The 13,625-nt window shown below is 62.7% G+C and overlaps 1 protein-coding gene across 5 annotated transcripts in view; it reads right to left on the bottom strand.

The window, feature by feature from the left end:
• Window positions 1-13,625, bottom strand: part of SHC2 (SHC adaptor protein 2) — a 33,924-nt gene that overhangs the window by 7,136 nt on the left and 13,163 nt on the right. For 2 of the 5 annotated variants that reach the window (XM_082683446.1, XM_082683445.1), the window contains exons 2-12: window positions 12,672-12,742; window positions 10,933-10,993; window positions 10,629-10,748; window positions 9,405-9,458; window positions 9,228-9,279; window positions 9,024-9,150; window positions 7,788-7,941; window positions 7,187-7,250; window positions 4,578-4,721; window positions 2,507-2,817; window positions 292-441 (exon numbers count right to left, since the gene is read on the bottom strand). In XM_082683446.1, the coding sequence (XP_082539572.1) occupies window positions 313-441; window positions 2,507-2,817; window positions 4,578-4,721; window positions 7,187-7,250; window positions 7,788-7,941; window positions 9,024-9,150; window positions 9,228-9,279; window positions 9,405-9,458; window positions 10,629-10,748; window positions 10,933-10,993; window positions 12,672-12,742 (1,287 nt within the window). In that variant the 3' untranslated portion in view covers window positions 292-312. The remainder of the gene's footprint in view (window positions 1-291; window positions 442-2,506; window positions 2,818-4,577; window positions 4,722-7,186; window positions 7,251-7,787; window positions 7,942-9,023; window positions 9,151-9,227; window positions 9,280-9,404; window positions 9,459-10,628; window positions 10,749-10,932; window positions 10,994-12,671; window positions 12,743-13,625) is intronic. The other 3 variants (XM_082683444.1, XM_082683443.1, XM_082683447.1) reach the window with 2 other exon arrangements.

The following is a 13,625-nucleotide window of genomic DNA, read 5'->3' as shown; positions in this document are numbered from 1 at the left end:
ACACGCCCAGAACAGGTTCCTCCACGGACAGGAAGGGGGGCTTGTGAGGTCCGGGGATGGGGGAGTGGGGGGAGTGACTGCTCATGGGGACGGGGTGCCTTTCAGGATGATGGAATGTTCTGGAATTAAGTAGAGAATGATTGCACTTCTTTAAACCCACGAAAAACCACTGAGTTGCACACTTTAAATGGGTGAATTCTTCTGTAGTCTGCGAATTCTTTTGTAATTTTCAAAATGAGAAGACAACTGGGTGAATGGGTTAGTGCTAGGGGCCTACGGGCAGGTACACACCTGGCTCAGGGCTCACCTGGCTCAGGGCTCCCGTCTAACCACACCACGCAGATGCAGCTCACTCTCCGCAGCCACAATGGGCTGCCCGCTCTGCAGGTGGTAGTCGATCAGATGGCTGATGCTCTCAAAGAGCACGTCCTTGGTCCGCACCTGCCCAGCCAGAAGCCTCAGCATCAGCACCGCCAGAAGCCTGTGGAGAGGCCCACTCACCGGGAACCTGCGCTCCCACGGGCCCGCCCCGGGGGTCTGACGCACGCTCAAGTCTGAGAACCACAGCTCAGAAGCTTCCGTGGAATCAGACTCAGAATTCCGGTGTCGGGCTCCAAAACCACAGGATCCTGGGGCCCCCCCTCCGGCAGCAGGTGGAACGGAGGCCCCAAAAGGGACGTGTTGATGTCCCAAGCCCTGGAACCCGCAGCTGGGACCTTATTTGGAGATGTGCTGAAGGGAAGAGTCTCCAGATGAGTGTGTTCTGGTGGCCCCAAAGCCAACGACTGGGGTCCTTGCAGGAGTAGCAAAGTCGGACACAGAATGCAGGCAAGGCAGAGACCAAAGGGCTGTGGGGAGCAGGGTCCTCCCTGCCAGGCCTCAGCAGGAGCCCGCCCCATGACACCTGCATCTCAGACCCGCAGCCGCCAGAGCCAGGGAAGAAGACCCCACCCTTGTTGGAACGACTCCGGCGGCCGCTGTCTGGCCAGGCACTCCCAGAACATCTTGGGAACACCTAGCAGAGAACCACCTGTTGCCTCTTGGAATGAGAAAACCTGAACATCAACATGGGTGAGGACTGGACCCAGCCCGGACGGGAACCCTCCGGCCCCCTGCTTGGTGGGCAAAGCAGGCTCAGAAGGCACACTCCTGGGCCCTGTGGCAAAACCATCTATTTCTCTAGAACTGGGGTTGGGACCTGGAGTTGGCCCTTTAACCAAGTATTTGAGGAAGCTCCCAAGTTTCTGGAGCTTTAGGAGTTGCAGACCCTATCTGGTAGACCCACTTAGCAAGAGGGAACGGGGCCCAGGAGGTTCTAAGGTAACAGTAGAGCCACACAAGGGGAACTGAGAACAGGCCTCACAGCCTCGCCCCCACCGCAGAGTGTGACCCCCTCAGAGAGACAGAGAGCGGATGGAGCTCCCAGGGCAGTTCTGAGGCCCCAGCTGGATGCCATCAAAGCACCTGGGGAGACCCTAAGACCCCAGGCTCCTTCCCCTGGGCAATACCCTGTAACCCCAAGGCCCTTGGACGCTGGAAAATGCTTCATAAACCCCAGAACTCCTTGTAAACTGAAAAGTGCTCTGCAAACCCCAAAATGCTTTAGGAACTGTGGAATACCAAGCAACGGTAGGAGGCATCCTGTTTCATGTTCCTCAAGGAGAGGGGGAAAATCCCAGCAAAACTCTCATGCCGCTCAAAGGCAGACTTAAAAGACACAGGCTTCGGGGCGCCTGGGTGGCTCAGTGGGTTAAGCCTCTGCCTTGGGCTCAGGTCATGATCTCAGGGTCCTGGGATGGAGCCGCCCAGTGGGGCCGCTGCTCTGCCGGGAGCCTGCCTCCCCCTCTCTCTGTGTCTGCCTCTCTGCCTGCTTGTGATCTCGGTCAAGCGAATAAACAAAATCTTAAAAAAAAAAAAAAAAACCACGCAGGCTTCCAAGGCGTCAAAGTGAGCGAAAAGTGCACCTCCAGTCACTTGGAGACCCCAGAACCCCTTGTAAATGGAAACATGCCTGTGAGCCTTAAAACACGCTGGAAGAGAAAACATCGCATTTACCACTCACAGACATCACTGTGTGAACGCCGCCCAGTGCGGGCGGCCCGGCCGAGAAACGCGGTGCTTTGGAAGCCCTGAAAGGCCTTGAACCTGCAAAAGGCCTCGCAACCCCCGAAATGCTGGGCGGACTCGGGGACCCTCTACAGACACGACGACCCGTGTTACCGCGGAACCGCTTTGTGACTCGGAGTCTCCTGGTCGCGCGAACAGAACCTGCACGCGGAAAGGCTCCGCGACTCGGAAAATCCGTCACGAAACCCAAAGGGGGCTGAAGTGGGCGGCCAGCGCCCCGCCCGCCCCCGGCCCCCTGCGGACCACCCCACTCCGGCCCCGCCCCCAGCCCACGGCCCCGCCCCCAGCCCACGGCCCCGCCCTCATCCCCGGCCCCGCCCCCAGCCCACGGCCCCGCCCTCGTCCCCGGCCCCGCCCCCAGCCCTGTGCCCCACCTTACCACGCCCTCAGGGTCCACGAGCAGCAGGTGCTTGGGCTGCCCCGCGTGCATGCCGGTGAGGACGTACTGCCCGGGGTTGGTGACGCTGTCGCGCACCAGGAAGTCCCCGTCGGCTCGAAGCAGCCTCTCCGCCGCCCTTCGGCTCATCTGGCCGTGGTACCAGGGCTCCTGCCGCAGCTGCTCCTCCGTGGGGGCGATGGGGGCCCGGCGGGTGGGGGGGCTGAGCCACTGGTCCTCCAAGGGAAGGGGCGCCGCCGCCGTGCCCGCCCCCACAGAGCACTCGTGCAGCTTGAGCGCATCCTCGAAGGGCCCTGCAGGCGAGGACGACGTGCAGGAGGCAGCGGCGGGCGGCTGCCTCCTGCGGGAGGGGGAGGGGTCAGGGCTGGGAGGGGAGGGGAGGGGAGGGGAGGGGCGGGGCTGGGAGGGGAGGGGAGGGGAGGGGAGGGCAGGGCTGGGCAGGGCTCCTGGGAACCCAGCGTCCAGGGCATCAGACCTGTGTGCTGGGTGGGTGTGTGCGTGTGCTGGGTGTGTGCTGGGTGGTGCCTTCTTCACTGTCCCCTGGGGTCTAGTTACGTGGGATAGTCTCTCGGAGTTTTAGGTATATGCAGATAAAGAGCTGTTCTCTCTCCAGTGTGGACGCCTACTTCGTCTTCCTGTCTCGTCCCCTCGGCTCACTTCCCAGCACGTCCACCTCCTGTTTCACTGACTCCCGATTGGCCCCGGCCAGCCCCCACTACAACACCGCGCTCCGTGCAACAGTGCACTTGATGGCACGAGGGAGGCTGGTGTTCCTCTCTCCAGCACCCCCTAGACAAGCTTCTGGCCAGCACAGTGCAACACCAGACAGGCCATTCGCCCTCTCAGAGCCTGTCTTCCCCTTGTAGAACTGCACATGGGACTGCACAGATCAGAACCCCAGCCCTGACCCCGACCCTGGCACAGCTGTGTCCTGTGCCCCCACACTCCTTCCCCTTCTGCTCCTCGGGAACCCCTCTGCCTGACTCCTCTGCTGGTCCAGGTGCAGCTGACCCAGCCTCCAGCCAGCAGGACGCTTGACCAGGCCTGGCCCGTCAACACCTTCATCCCACCCTCCCACTGACCCAGGCTGGACAAATCAGACGCAGACCAGAATTTTCAGTGCAAGGCTGGCCAGGGTTGCTGCAACATCATGCCCCCTAAGGGGACAGCCAGCCGCAGAAGCTCCCACGGGAGCACCTCCTTTCCCATCTGAGGGCCGCTGTGAGCCAGCAGGGGCCACGCTTTTAGTCCCCTGACTGGTGCACGGTGGGTGCTCAAGGGACCTCCGCTCGTGCCACATCAGTGGTGGGGGAGGGGGCTTGGCTGACTCTGGGAAGGAAGAAATCTCCAGCTGGCTTGGTTGGTTCCTGGGGATCTCCCACTAGGGAGGTGTCCTGAGGAAGGGAAGTGACCCTGCGTGGGCCAGCACGGAGCCAAGAGCCCCCACGGTGCTGGTGGAAGAGGATGGCCTGGTGTTGTGGCAGGTAAGGGGGCTGTTTGGACACAGCCTCCTCCATCAGACGGAGTCCTCTGTCAGGCCAGAGTATCCCAGAGGGAAGTAAGCAAACGCCCCCCACCCACTGTTTACTCTCTCCCAGCGGACTGGGGCCTCCCACCCAAAGGAGCGGTCTCCCCAAGGGTGCCTCCCCCATCAGGCCAGGATTCCCAGCGGAAGGGGTCTGGGCCCACTTCCTCAAATGATGGAGGAGCTAAAATACCCTCATCAGGCTGAGGAGACCCCGAGGGAAGGAGCTAAGCCTCCCCCCGGAGACGGAGGCATCTCCTAGGGAAGAGGGGCCTGAGCCTCCCCCTCATACCAGCCACTCAATGCCCTTCCCCACAGATTGGAGACCCCTACAGAGAGGAAACTGGGTCACCCCCAAGAGACTTCAGAGTCCCAGGCAGGGGGGCTCAGAGCCTCCCCCTAGGGAGTGCCCCCACCCACCCTCACCAACTGGCAAAGTCCCAAGGGGAAGAAGGCTGGGCCGCCCCCATCAGACCACTGGTTGCTAGGGGCACACCTCCCCTCTCCGGCTGGCCTGCCCCCACGTACGCATGTCAAACAGATCCTTCTTGGGGCTGTCCTCCGGCTGCAGAACGTCCGGGGTGTCCAGACCCTGCGTGTTGACGTATAGGTGGTCCTCATAGTCTCTGGGGCCCCTGCTGTCGGCCTGCACGTAGCCGTCCCCCGGCGGGCCTGGGGAGCGCAGGAGGAGTGGAGGGTCAGCTGCAGGAGCCCAGGACCCGAGGAGCAGGAGGGATCACAGGGAGCCCCATCGCCACCTGCCGCCCTCCAGGCACCGTCTGGAGTGACAGACCGCAGGAATGTCCCCCCAGGGGCTTCAAGCTGGAGGGCACCCCCAGGCAGGGACACTGCCACGAGGCAGGACGGTAGCAGAAAGCCCCAGGCGTAGGCTGATGTGCACATCCAAAATCTAATCCCGATGAAACTGGTCCCCTGTGATTACGCTCCCCACACAACACACAAGTCACTCGATAGTGTGCCTGTACTATTTTAGGGTTTCCTTTCTTTTCTTAACTGTGAGTTAACACCCACAGAGCAGCAAAGTTCTCCTTCCCTGGGGCCACTCAGATTCTGCCAGACACTGACCAGGCCCCTGGCCTCAGCCACCGGCCACCGTGTCCGACCAGGTGCCGGGGGCGGTCTGCTGGGCTGAGAGGTGGGAAGTGGCATCTGGGGGCCGCAGTTTCCTTTTCTCACATCTGAGCAAGGCTGAGCTTCTCTTCCCAGGGTCAAAGGGCATCCGCGTGTATTTTTCTCAGAACTGTCTATTCGTTTCTAAACGTCACTGTTTTTAATCCTTGGCAGAGAAATCATGATTTCAATGCACTGTGCGGCCACAGCCAGCCCGAGAGCCCTACGGTTGGTAATACCCGTCATGCCAGTGACATCTCTGCCCTCTGGGACATGTGAACTCACACGCCAGCCCCATCTGTCCTCTGTGGACATGGGCAGGTCTGCTAACCTCTCTGCACCCCCCTTCCTCTGTGAAATGGGGTGCTAGGGTTAGATCCTTTATAAGCAGGGCTGAGGGCTACAACCTTAGAACAGTATCATCAAAGTTAGAATTCAGGACACCTGGGGGGCTCAGTCAGTTAAGCGTCTGCCTGCAGATCAGGTCATGATCCCGGGGTCCTGGGATCCAGCCTGCATAGGTCTCCCTGCTCAGTGGGGGGCCTGCTTCCCCCTCTGTCTGCCCCTCCCCCGCTTGTGCACTCACTCACATAAATAAATAAGTAAATACTCTAAAAAAAATTATGATTCAGTTTGAGGACTGATGACGTGTGGGTCCTGGGTGGCTGATATAGGCAGAGGGCAGGTCTCCTGGTCTGCCTGGAGAGGCACAAACTCTTCCAGCCCACCACAGCCAGAGCTGGCGGAATAAGCCTGGGTGGCAGGAATCCAGACCGAGAGCCAACTCCTGGGCATCGGAGCTGGGGCACGAACACAGCGGTAGGAGTTCTCGGCTAGACAATAGGGAAGGGCGTAACCAGAAGCAGGAGCATGCGGAGGCTTGGGGCTGGGAGACGCTGGGGAGACGCAAGGCAGTCAGACCAGGTACGAGCACCTGCAGGGCGCCCAACGACAAAAGTGGCCCTTAAACGCCATGCTAGGAGCGCCAAAGACGCCCAGATTACCGGGGAAGATCTACAAACAACCCCAAACCCAGCACAGATGTTCGTGAGGCTGCGGGGGAAACAGGCAGCTGCAGCGGGGCTGGTGGGCGGACAGCCCCGCAGCCTCGGGAGTGTGACAAACACTGTTCCCCGCCGTCCCCCAACCTCGCCTCCGCAGGGCAGACACAGCCGCAAGGCCCTCCGTGCCCGGCAGGAGGGCCCGCGCGAGCAGAGCAAGCTGAGCTGTAGGGCCTGGGCACGAGCCCGCAGCTCTATGGACGGACGCCATGGTGAGCAAGGACCGGCACACCTCGAGGGCCAGCACCTCTGCACGTCACACCAAGTGTGCAAGGACACACTCCTGGCTGCAAGGGAAAGGCAGGTCACTTCCAGCGACGTGTAATGAGGTAAGAGGCTCACAGGCTGAAAACGCATCGTTTCGTCAAAACAAAAGTCCACGGTACCTTGATGGGTGCCCGACGACGGGACGTCCACCCCAACGGAAGGAGCAGCCACTCGGGGGACGGGACCTACTGGGAACCCTAACCCACCTCGTGCTGTCCTCCCCGCACACACCTGGAGGTCCACCCACACCTCCGGGCCGAGCAGGGGCCAAACAGAACAAGGGTGAGGACGTGTGCGCGGACAGGCGCGGAGCGAACCCCAGGGCGGATGGCTGCGTGGGGAAGCGAGCTGGACAGCGAGCGTGCAGAGCCCCCACCATCCGTGAGATCGTGGAGAGTGACACGCGCCAGGGAAACGAGACCAGAAGCGAAGGACAGTGGTGGCCTGCGCGGGCAGGCGGAGAGGCAGACGGGGCAGGGGTGCCCGGCAACGTCTCACCAAGTGCACTTTCACGCCAGCATTTTGAACCACGGGAATATAGCACCTCTGCCCAAAATGCAACGAAAGTGGTCTGTGCGGAATAAAAAGAAACTGACGCCGATGACTCCAAAAGCAGGGAGTGAGCGCAGTCTCACAGGGCCAAGTGAAGAGAGGGCAGGGCGGGGCTGGGGCACCTACCAGCACTTGGGGCGCCCAGGTCCCACGGCAGGCTGCACGTGTCCCTTCGAGCAGGAGATGCCCCCTGCAAAAGACAGTGCGGGTCCTCCAGCCACATGCAAGTCCCCGTCCTTGGGCCCCACACCGCCCTCCTCAACCCTCCACGCACTTCTGCCACAGCCTCAGCTGCGCTCTGCACCTTCCTGCCACCTGCCGCATTCTGTTCCTTCCACCTGGGTGCCCTTCCCTGCACTGCTCTCCCAGGCAACTCCTATTCACCCGTCAGGGCCGGCCCAAACGCTGCTTCCTCCTGAAAGTCCTCCTGACCCCCGAGTTGGACTCCCTGTCATAGATTCCTGGTACCGCCCCGGACACCCTTTTCATGGCCCTGATGAGACTGTGGATACAAGAATCCGCTCAGGTTCTGAGGCTGGAGTAGGGCCAGACACCCTGTGCAGTTTGGGCAGGGAAGGGAGGAAGGCACAGGACCCGCCACCGTGATCACAGAGAAGAGAAAGAGAAGGCAACGCTGGGGTTAGGCCTGAGAAGTCAGCGCCTGGGGACAAACCCCCACAACCCCCCACCCCCGCTGGCCCAGCCCATGAGGGCCAAAGAGGCTGACCTGGCTGAGGGCCCCGAGGGCACAGGGCTGAGTTAGCGCGAGCCTGGAGTCCACCAGTCCGCCCAGGGGCGGCTCCTTCCCTGGGATGCTGTTGTAGTAATTGTGTTCCGATTCCTCCTCATCCCCCCAGGCCGAGTCCTCTGGCCTGGTCAGCCTGGGGACAGACAGCAAGCGGGAGCACAGGCAGGAGCCCCAGGGCTCAGGGGCAGAGAGAATGACGACCCCCAAGAGGGTGCTAAGGCCTTGCAGCTTGAGTTTCTGGCTCTGGCGCCCTGGGCTGGCTGTGGGGGGAGCTACGTGCTCTTTCCCGCCGGGTGCTGTGAGCTCCCCAAGCTTCTGCTAAACCACAGTGGTCCTCGCTCTGGCGGGTGGGGGGACACGCTCGCCCCACGCTTGTCCCCAGAGCCCGTCCCGAGGTTAGGGTGGCAGTGCTGTCAGCACTGCCACGGCCCTGCCCTCTGGCCCTGCGGGTCCTGAGAGTAAAACAGGGGCAGCCGCGGGAACCGGCCCCCAAACCCCCCGCCCCTGCAAGGCCCGGGAGGCGTGCACATGTGTGGGGCGTGAGCCCACAGGGACAGGGTTCCGGGCACGCGGGGGAGCCCAGTCTGTCCCTGCGAACTCCGCTCTTGGAAACGGCTCACACGGTTTACCCACTACTTAGTCGGGCACTTGGCTACCTCGTGAGCCAGGCAGCTGAGCACAAGGCTCTGCGATCCAGCTGGCTGCCCACAGGCGGGGGCCCAGCAGCTAAGAATGGATTTTTCTGTTTTAAGCCACAGAACTTTTCAATGATTCAGAGAACAGCAAAAGAACAATGTTTGGTGACACGTGAAAGCGACATGAAGTCCAAACTTCGTGTCTGTAAACAGACTTGCTGGCCCTCAGCCCGGGACCCCTCGAGACACCCCCACGCCACAGCGGCCAGGACAGGCGGTCCGGCCGCACAGCCGAGAGCGTGGACCCTCTGGCCCTCTGCAGAAGTGGGGGCCCCCGCCCGGAGCGGCTCCTCAGATCTTTGCCTCGGCCAGCCGGGGCAGAGCAGGTGCATTCGTGCCGGGTTCCCAGACGAGGGGACGGGCCCGGCGGTGGGCCACGAGCCCATGGGGCGCACGGAGGAAAGTCGGGACAGAGCAGAGACGGCCCCCAACGCGGAGGAGGCAAGCACGAGGCCCGGGCGCCTGGCCTCGGTCAGGGCACACGCTGTCCCCGGAAAGACAGGACAAGGCAGGTCTGTACCTTTCCGGGGCCACGACCACCCGGGGGGGGCTATGCAGGTACTGTTTGAAGCGCAGCTCGAAGGCTTGGCCCACGGTGCTGATGACGCTCTGGGCGACGCCCCCGCAGCACTCCAGGATGTGGCAGGCTGCAGACGGCGGCATGTTACGGGGCATCCGTCGGCCTGGCCCCTGGGGCCCCCAGCCGCCCCCGCCGGGACCTCACCTCTCTGGTTGATGGGATCCTTGGCTACATAGGCTACATAATCCGTCATGTCCTGGAAAGAGAGCGAGCACGGGGCAGGGGTCAGCCCGGCCAGGAAGCCGCCCCCGAATCCAGCGGTGCGGGGCCCTCTTCAGGGAACAGAAGGGGCATGAGTCCACTCCCAGCCCCCGGCCTTACCGTGTCGCCGCCCGACGCGAAGGAGATGGACTGCATGTGGTGGTTGGCAATGATCTGGCCGGAGAGAGACATACGTGGTCACAGGCTAGGGCCACAGGGAGTGGACCAGAAATACACCTGGATGGGGACGGCCCCCGGGGCAGGGTGCAGAGGTCACGCCCACCCCCAAGCATGCGCAAACACACCCAACACCCACAGAAGCACAGACACGCACAGTCACACACAGAGACACAGACACACTCCTCCCTGCACAGATGCCCCCACGGGGACAGGTCCAGAGACACAGCCACTACCACATACACCAGGACACACTCAAGCCCTCCCCACACCCTGACATGCCCCGCGTGGGCCTGCACAGCCACGCAGATGACACCTGGGGCCGCCGGATCATTGGGCACACCCAGGGTCGCCTCATAGGCAGAGACCCAGGCAGGACTGCCCCAGGCTCCAGGCTCCACAATACCCACCCTGTGCCCATTTGCGTGCTCATTTGCATGCTCATTTGCATGGGCTGGCTCATCTGCGGTTCACTTATGCATGCGCCCTCGTTTGCATGTGTCCTGTGTGCACATCTGCACACTCGTTTCCATGTTCGCTTGTGTGCTCGCTTGCCACCATCCATGGCTGTCCTGAGTGCTCAGGTGCCTCCGTGACCCAGGGAGCAGTCAGTGGCTCCCCAGGTCCGCCACACACAACCTGGCTTGGGTTCCCTCCCTCCGAGTGCCCCCACAGCCGCACATCCCAGCACTCTCCAGGGTCACGGTGCTGTCTCGACAAGTCCCGAGGCTGTGACTTCTCCACCACAGAGGGCCTCTGCCTGGGATGTCCTCTGCTCACCTCCTCCCTCCCAGCTCACGTCACCACCTCTGGGAAGCCCTCCAGGATGCCCCCGCTCCGTCACAGAGCCTACTGCACACCTACAACATCCCTTGCCAGGCCCCATGGTCCTTTCTAGGATTTGTAATTATTCTCTTGGTTTCCACCAAGACTCCAAGCCAGGGCCCTCCCCCGGGCACTGCTGACCCTGCGTCCGGGTCACTCTCTGCGGGGGCGTGGTGGTTGGTGGCAGCCCCGCACTGTGCCTGCCATGAGGGCAGCTCAGCTCCTGGCTCCGGGTGGGTTCTCTGCACACCCCAGGTGACCACATCCACCCGCGGCCCTGCACCCAGCACCCCTCCAGCCTCCCCCAGAAGCCAGGGCAGCCCTGCAGCTGGCGACACCCACCTGGCGCGTGGCGGGCACCGAGAGGTTGAGGCCGTCGGTTGAGATGCTCACAGCGATGCTCATCCCCGCGAAGCGCAGGTTGCTCTTGCCCAGGATGGAGGCCAGCGCTTTGTTGGGGGCCTGGGGTGGGGATGGGGCAGGGGGCAGTGCGGGGCCTGCAGGCTGGCTAGCTCCGCGCCGCTGCAGAAGGCGGGGCTGCGGGGGAAGGGGGGCGCTGGGGCGGGGCCCAAGGTCGCCACGCCAGCCCCCACTGCTCCAGTCACGCCCACCAGTACCACTCAGGGACCGGGAGCCCCTCACCCACCTTCTTCTTCCAGGAGCCCCGGATGCCAGGCACGGCCTCATGGAGCCGGTTGATGGCTTCCCTGCATGGGGGGAGGGAGGAGGGGGCTCAGTGAGCTTGAGGGGGGGGGCGCTTGGGGAGGAGGCAAGAGCTCGCAGAGTGTGGGGGTCAGATGCCACGGGCTCTCAGGAGGGAGGGAAGCTAGGGCTCCTGGAAAGGGGAGGAAGGGACAGAGCCTTGGATCAGGGCTACTGGCCCCACCCGGTGCATGCCTGCAGACCCCCCCACACACACACACCACCCTCGGTTCTCACCCTCTGGTGCCTCCCTTCTCAGTGACCAATGCATCCCTGGACCACAGCCCAACGTCAGACCACAGCACGCAGACAGGGGATGAGCACAGGCCCAGAGCCTGGACCCCAAGTTCCGCGCGGCCACAGGCCCGTCAGATCCCCATCTGTGGCTTGAGAGGGTGACTCTGCTCTGGGCTCCCCCAGACAATAAGCAACAGACCGCTGGGAAACAGCCAGTCCCCCAGGGGGCCAGGACATCACGGGACCCTGAAGGTCAGACTACACGGGGCGGGGCCCGGGAAAACTGGTGCCACGCGAACAAACCGACCCTTGCATCCAGCCGGCGGGAAGTTGAACAGAGCTGCCACCTGGAAATGGTCCAGCAGCTCTCCAAACAGCGAGATGTGGGGTCAGCATGCAGCCCCCCACAGCGGGTGACACACCCAGGAAAAAAGGAAACACAATCCACACAAGACCTGTTCACAGCAGCTCAAGTTGTGATAACCACTGACACCCAAGGGTCCACCGACTCGTGAACAGATACACAGGCCTCCCCCATGTGCAGGAGCGTCCCGGCCCCAGCAGGAGCAAGGTCCCCACACACGGCCCCAGGGACGACCCCACAGCGCTCAGGGAGAGAACCAGACACAGGAGGCCCCACGGGGTGTCAGTCCACGTATGTGACACGTCCCGACCAGGCTCCTCCACGCATGGGAAGGGGCCTTGTGGGGGCGGGGGATGGGGGAGGGTTGGGAGAGGGGGTGACTGCCGATGGGCACAGAGCCTCTTTTTGGGCTGATGGAATGTTCTGGAATTGGGGAGGGAGTGGTTGCACAACCCTGGGGAGAAACTAAAACACATCGGCTTGTGCACTTTAGCGGGTGAGCTGCTGACACGTGAATGACGTTTCAGCAGTGTTTTCCTGTCTACAGCCAACAGACTAGCTCAGTGCTCACAGGCAAAAAGATGTCTCTCCCCTCGGGCTCGGCCCTGGCTGGACCCAGAACTCTTCGTTACTGTTCCCAGAAGCTCAGAGCACCATGAGATCACCGTCTCTGCCCCAAAGAGAGCAGGGACCACAGAGATGCTGTCTCCGCCCTGGACAAGCTCCCAGCCCGTCGGCCCTGACCCGAGTCTTAACCAGGAACGATCCAGCACCCGCAGGTCCCACACACTGCAAGGGACCAGGCATCCTCTGTACCTGAGAGAGAGAATCCAGGGTCTGGGGAGCAGGGGCCTCTGAAGGGCAGGACAGAATGGGGACTCAGAAACCACGCGCCCCACCCCAAGGCCATTCCAACTCCTGGCCACACTGTTGCCCAACCCAGGTGGCAGGAGGGAACCTCACCGCGCCTCTCCTCCTGGGCTCCCAGGGCAAACTGTCTGAGCCACCTCCAAAGCCTCACATCAGCCCTCCCCAGCTGCCCCGAGCCCCTGGCCCCACAGCGGCCGGTCTCCGAGGCTCACCTGGTCACCTGGGTGCGGGTGTTAAAATCCAGAGAGCGCATGGAGCGGAGGATTTCGATGCAGCCCATGTACTGCGGGGAGAGAGAACGAGCCGTTAGCAGGTGGGCCCCTAGCACCAGCCCAGACGGGCCCGGGGCAGGGGACAGGTGAACCCAAGCCTTTCCTCCAGCACGCGCTGCTCTCTCTCCTCTCCCCCCACTGGGCTGCAGCCCTGCCCCGTGCTCAGCAACATCCTGCCGTGCTGCCCCAGGGCCTTTGCACCTGCTGCCCTCCTTCTCCCTCAACTCGCAGACGGGTTCCTTCCCCATCTCGAGGCTCAGCAGCCACATCCTCAGAGCCACCTTCCCGGATGCTAAGCAAGTGCTTTCCAGAAGCTGACTGATCCCTCCAGGCCCAGGCTGGGCTGCTGTTGGTCCAACTGTCTGCTGTTAGTTCTCGCTTTCCGTTCCATGGGGGCATGAGCCCAGGAGGGCCAGGAGCGTGAGCAGGACGGCAAGGCTCTGGCTCACACTCAAGCCCCCACACCCAGCACAGGGCCCGCAGGCAGATAGGGAGGAAACCATCTGGCCCATGAAACCCAACCCTTGGACTGTCTGGACCTTTCCAGGGGAAGTGTGCCAACCCCTGCCGAGGCCGCCATCCCCACAGAAGGGGGCTTCCGAGTCTCCAAGAGATGACGCTGAGGGACAACAGGGGAAGAAACAGCGGCAGAGCTCCCTGACTGCTTCAACCGCTGCAAGAGGAGGCCGTCGGGGACCAGCCCGGGCCGGAAGCCTCATTCCGGCCCACGTCTGGGTGCTGGGGCGTCTGCCGTGCTGCACCGATGGCCTCATGACAGCACCCCTCACCGTGCGCCCTGGAACACGCACGTGCAACCTCCAGAACAGGCAAACCCCGGAGACAGAAAGGTGGCCGGCAGGTGCCAGCAGCTGGGGGAGGCGGGGGTCGGCGCTA

This window comes from Mustela nivalis (assembly GCF_964662115.1).
Source record: "Mustela nivalis genome assembly, chromosome: 1".
Classification (NCBI taxonomy): Eukaryota; Metazoa; Chordata; class Mammalia; order Carnivora; family Mustelidae; genus Mustela; species Mustela nivalis.
This window is presented reverse-complemented; position numbering and strand designations above follow the sequence as displayed.